General features: G+C 59.1%; 1 protein-coding gene and 1 non-coding gene across 2 annotated transcripts; both read left to right on the top strand.

Moving 5' to 3' along the window:
* The first annotated feature begins 59 nt into the window (after window positions 1-59).
* On the top strand, window positions 60-2976 carry RPL12 (ribosomal protein L12). Its single transcript, XM_030507027.1, has 7 exons — window positions 60-240; window positions 329-402; window positions 530-628; window positions 1665-1746; window positions 2280-2366; window positions 2687-2799; window positions 2884-2976. Exons 1-7 carry the CDS (start codon window positions 204-206, stop codon window positions 2887-2889), a joined length of 498 nt encoding a protein of 165 aa, XP_030362887.1. The 5' UTR covers window positions 60-203; the 3' UTR covers window positions 2890-2976.
* On the top strand, window positions 1390-1517 carry LOC115617255. Its single transcript, XR_003994548.1, has one exon. It is a non-coding gene; the product is annotated as a small nucleolar RNA SNORA65 (small nucleolar RNA).
* Window positions 2977-4236: the final 1260 nt, after the last annotated feature.

Raw genomic sequence — 4236 nt, 5'->3', positions numbered from 1 at the left:
CAAACACAGGAGTCGCGCTGTGCTCGTGCGCCCCCAAGCGGCCAGGCTGCCCGCCCCGGAGCCTCGAACTCTCGCGAGATCTCGGCGGGTATATCTGGTGCCCGCGCAGGGCCTCCAGCCCTTCCGCCACCCCATCGGGCCGCGGCCGTTTCTATCTGCCTCCATCCGCGCCCATCCGCCGCCGCTCGCCGCCGCTCGCCGCCATGCCGCCCAAGTTCGACCCCAACGAGATCAAAGTCGGTGCGTGCCGTGCGGCGGAGGGGCGGATGGGGTGCGGAGCGGGCCGGGCCCGGCGGAGCGCGGCTGACGCGCCTCGCTGTGTCCGCAGTGTACCTGCGCTGCACCGGCGGGGAGGTGGGCGCCACCTCCGCCCTGGCCCCCAAGATCGGCCCCCTCGGCCTGGTACGTACCGCGGCACCGGGAGCGGCCCTGTGGGGCGGGGGGCGGCGCGGGGTGAGCCCGTCCCGGGGGTGTACCGGGACCCTCGGCTCCAATCGCGGCCGGGGTTTAACGTGTATTCCCTTCCTAGTCCCCCAAGAAGGTCGGGGATGACATCGCCAAGGCCACGGGAGACTGGAAGGGGCTGCGGATCACGGTGAAGCTCACCATCCAGAACAGGCAAGCCCAGGTACCGAACGCCACAAGGGCTGGCTCTGGGAGGCGCAGCCCCGCTGCTTGCCGCGACCACGAGCTTCTGTCCTGGCAGGGTCCACTCAGCCCTTCATCCTTCCGAGGTGGATAAAATGAGTGCCACACCGCGCCGTGTGGGGGTCTCCCAGCAGAGACCTTGAAACGTGTGGAGCCCTCTGAGTGCTGCTGGTTCAGAGCCCGCAGCAACTGTGTGTGCATGAACCCGGGGCTGCCGGGCTGAGGGTCCTGGCTTGCAAGTGATGGGGGAACATCTGCTCATGGAATGGTTTGTGTAGGAAGGGACCTTAAAGTGCCTCCCGTTCCAGCCCCCTGCCACGGGCAGGGACACCTTCCACTAGAGCAGGTTGCTCCAAGCCCCTGTGTCCAACCTGGCCTTGAACACTGCCAGGGATGGGGCAGCCACAGCTTCTCTGGGCACCCTGTGCCAGCGCCTCAGCACCCTCACAGGGAAGAGCTTCTGCCTCAGAGCTCATCTCAATCTCCCCTCTGGCAGGTTAAAGCCATTCCCTTTGTCCCGTCCCTACAGGCCCTTGTCCAAAGCCCCTCTCCAGGTTTCCTGGAGCCCCTTTAGACACTGGAGCTGCTCTAAGGTCTCCCCTTAAGGAGCCTTCTCCATGTGCCAGAGTTGATCTTTAGCCCTGTTTCAGGTAAAAGGTTCTTTGTACAGAACATGTGAGCAGCAGAAAGCTGTTTTAACCAACAGAAATTACAGCAAAGCTTTCACTGACCCTGTAGCCACCTGCCACTATACCTGCCCTGCCTCCCGTGGCTGGTATATTCCAGTGGTGAGCTGAGAGGAAGCCCAGTCTAGGAAGCAGCCCTCTCCTGGCTGTGGGGAGGCCTGTGCCGAAAGCCTGGGAACACGCGTCTGCATCCCAAAGTCTTTGTGTCCTGGAGAGCCAACTAGAGCCCCACTGCTCTGGCAACTGGCTTCCCGAGCACTGGGTCCAGTATCTCTGTTAGCTCCCTGCTGCTGCCTACAGCGGGGGAAGAAGTAATCTCTCTTTATTTAGATAGAGGTTGTTCCTTCTGCCTCTGCTCTGATTATCAAAGCTCTGAAGGAGCCTCCTCGTGACAGGAAGAAGCAGAAAAACAGTAAGTTTTCATTTTTGGCTTTAGTTGTGTGTGTTTTGGGGGAAGGAGAGGAACAGGTTCCCACCTCTTAGATTATCTGGTGTAAGCTGGCAAACAAGCAGTGAGGGGCTGCTGTGTCTTGGGCAGCCCTTGAGTGCAGACACAGGTCTGTACCCAGCAGAATTTGGGTTCTTGATGATGGGTTGGAACAGCCACTGCCACCGTTCCTGTCCTGCAGCACTGGGCACTGCAGCCTGGAGGTGAGCGGACAGAAAGGGCTGACTCATGAAATGGAGTCACTTGTGGAATCACAGGTTTGGGTTGGAAGGGACCTTAAAGCTCTTCCAGGCGCTGGAAGACTCACAGGGTCTCCCTGGAGCCTTCTCTTCTCCAGCTGAACCGGCCCAGCTCTCCCAGCCTGTCTTCTCATGGGTGTCTTGGTGCCAAGCCTGGGAGCAGGGGGGTAAAGTGGTTCCCATCTGCTCTGAGGGCTGGGAATGGCGCTGCTCCGAGGGAGCTGCAGTGCCTGTGCTTACCCAAACTTTCCTTCCCAGTCAAGCACAGCGGCAGTGTCAGCTTCGACGAGATCGTGGCCATCGCACGGCAGATGCGGCACCGGTCCCTGGCGCGCGAGCTCTCGGGTACGTGCTGCGGTGGTGGGTGCATGGTCCTGCTCTGCTCCCTGAGAGCCTGAGCTGGGACCTGCTCCATTCCTGGGAGAGCCCTGTGGAGGCTGCCCTGCCTCCTGGAGAAGGGTGTACAGGATGGTGCTGGTACACGTGGTGCTTTCTGGAGTGTTCCTTGTGAAACCAGTGCACTAGGCCCAGTGTAAGGGACATGCTGTCCCTGGTGAGCCCTGCAGTGCCCCCGGGGTGGGTGGGGAGGTGAAGAGTGAGGTTCCCCAGTTGTTCTTCACAGCTTTTCCTGTGGTAAAGCACTGATGAGCTGCCTCTTCCTGCAGGGACGATCAAGGAGATCCTGGGGACTGCACAGTCCGTGGGCTGCAGCATCGATGGTCGGCACCCACATGACATCATCGATGACATCAATAACGGTGCAATCGAGTGCCCAGCTGTAAGTACCCACCACTGGAACGTGCTGTGTTGGACCAGGCACTGATGACTCCCACTAACGAGCTCTACTTGCTTCCTTCAACAGAGCTAAGGCTGCAGAAATGAAGTTGCTGTATAAAGGCTCCTGAAGTTTTTTGTAGCACTTTAAGTACTTAATAAAAGACCCAGTTGTCTGCAGACGGTGCTGCTGCCTTCCTTGTCCTGCGTCGTGTGAGCAGGGGATCCTCGTTGGGCCCCTCCTGCCCCTCTGCCTTAACCAGGGTGCTGGTTCTTGATGCACTTTAAAGCCAGATGATAATTTCCCATCTGCTGCCCTGAAACCCTCTACTTGGGGCAGCAGATGGGAAATTATGGGAGGAGTTGCCTCAAGCCAGCTTTCCAGTTGGGAGCAGATCATGCTCACTGACTCAGGGCCTGTGTAAAGCTTCCTGTGTGCTCACTGAACACACCTCGGGGCAGGAGGTGGTGTCTGCTGTTGGGGTAAATGCTGTGGAGGTGGGTCCAGTTTCCCCTGAGCTCTCACAGCACACCATAAACATGCAGTGAGGCTTCACAGAATCCCAGACTGGTTTGTGTTGGAAGGGACCTTAAAGCTCACCCAGTCCCAACCCCCTGCCACGGGCAGGGACACCTTCCACTAGAGCAGGTTGCTCCAAGCCCCTGTGTCCAACCTGGCCTTGAACACTGCCAGGGATGGGGCAGCCACAGCTTCTCTGGGCACCCTGTGCCAGCACCTCAGCACCCTCACAGGGAAGAGCTTCTGCCTAAGAGCTCATCTCAATCTCCCCTCTGGCAGGTTAAAGCCATTCCCCTTGTCCTGTCCCTACAGGCCCTTGTCAAAGGCCCCTCTCCAGGTTTCTTTACCCACTTTAGGCAGTGGAAGCTGCTCTAAGGTTCTCTTCTCTAGGCTGAACAGCATTCCCAGGGATTACAGGACCTGGGAAGAACAGGGTTGTGTGCCTTGGTTGTCCATGGAGTAGTTAGGGTTGGAAGGGACCTCTGGAGATGATCCTAGTCCTGCCCTTGGTTACCAGGAGGAACCTCTGGCCTGGGAGGCACTGTGGGTTGGGACAACAGAACTCTCCTGGCCTGTCTTTGCAGGATCCAAAGTGCCAGGTCAGCACTGGGGCCAGGCAGCAGGAACTGCAGCCCTCATCTGTTCCACCATGGTCCTGCTGCCTGAAACTAATGAAGCTTCAACTCTCATTTTGCCCTGAGCTCATGGGCAGAGGGAGCTGCCAGGATCCCTGGTGAGAGCCGGGCTGGGAGCTGCTCCTAAAGCAGAAGTGACCAAACCCTGCTCCTGGTATCCCCAGGGATGGTGGCTCCTGCAGAACCTGAGGTTTTGCCCTGTTCTGGACCTGTCTGTCCTGCGCAACTGGGCTGGACCTTGGGCAGCTCGGTGTGCTGCTGCCTCCCCACCCTGCTCCGAGCCTGG

This window comes from Strigops habroptila, chromosome 15 (genome assembly GCF_004027225.2).
Source record: "Strigops habroptila isolate Jane chromosome 15, bStrHab1.2.pri, whole genome shotgun sequence".
Lineage (NCBI taxonomy): Eukaryota > Metazoa > Chordata > Aves > Psittaciformes > Psittacidae > Strigops > Strigops habroptila.
The sequence above is the reverse complement of the archived record's forward strand: the minus strand, read 5'-3'. Positions and strand labels throughout refer to the sequence as shown.

Bases quoted from the DNA above. Each gene is read 5' to 3' on its own strand.
- RPL12 (XM_030507027.1), top strand. From the start codon at position 204: ATGCCGCCCAAGTTCGACCCCAACGAGATCAAAGTCG. The intron at 241-328 runs GTGCGTGCCGTG...CTGTGTCCGCAG, and splicing joins CCCCAACGAGATCAAAGTCG to TGTACCTGCGCTGCACCGGC. The intron at 629-1,664 runs GTACCGAACGCC...CTCTTTATTTAG, and splicing joins TCCAGAACAGGCAAGCCCAG to ATAGAGGTTGTTCCTTCTGC.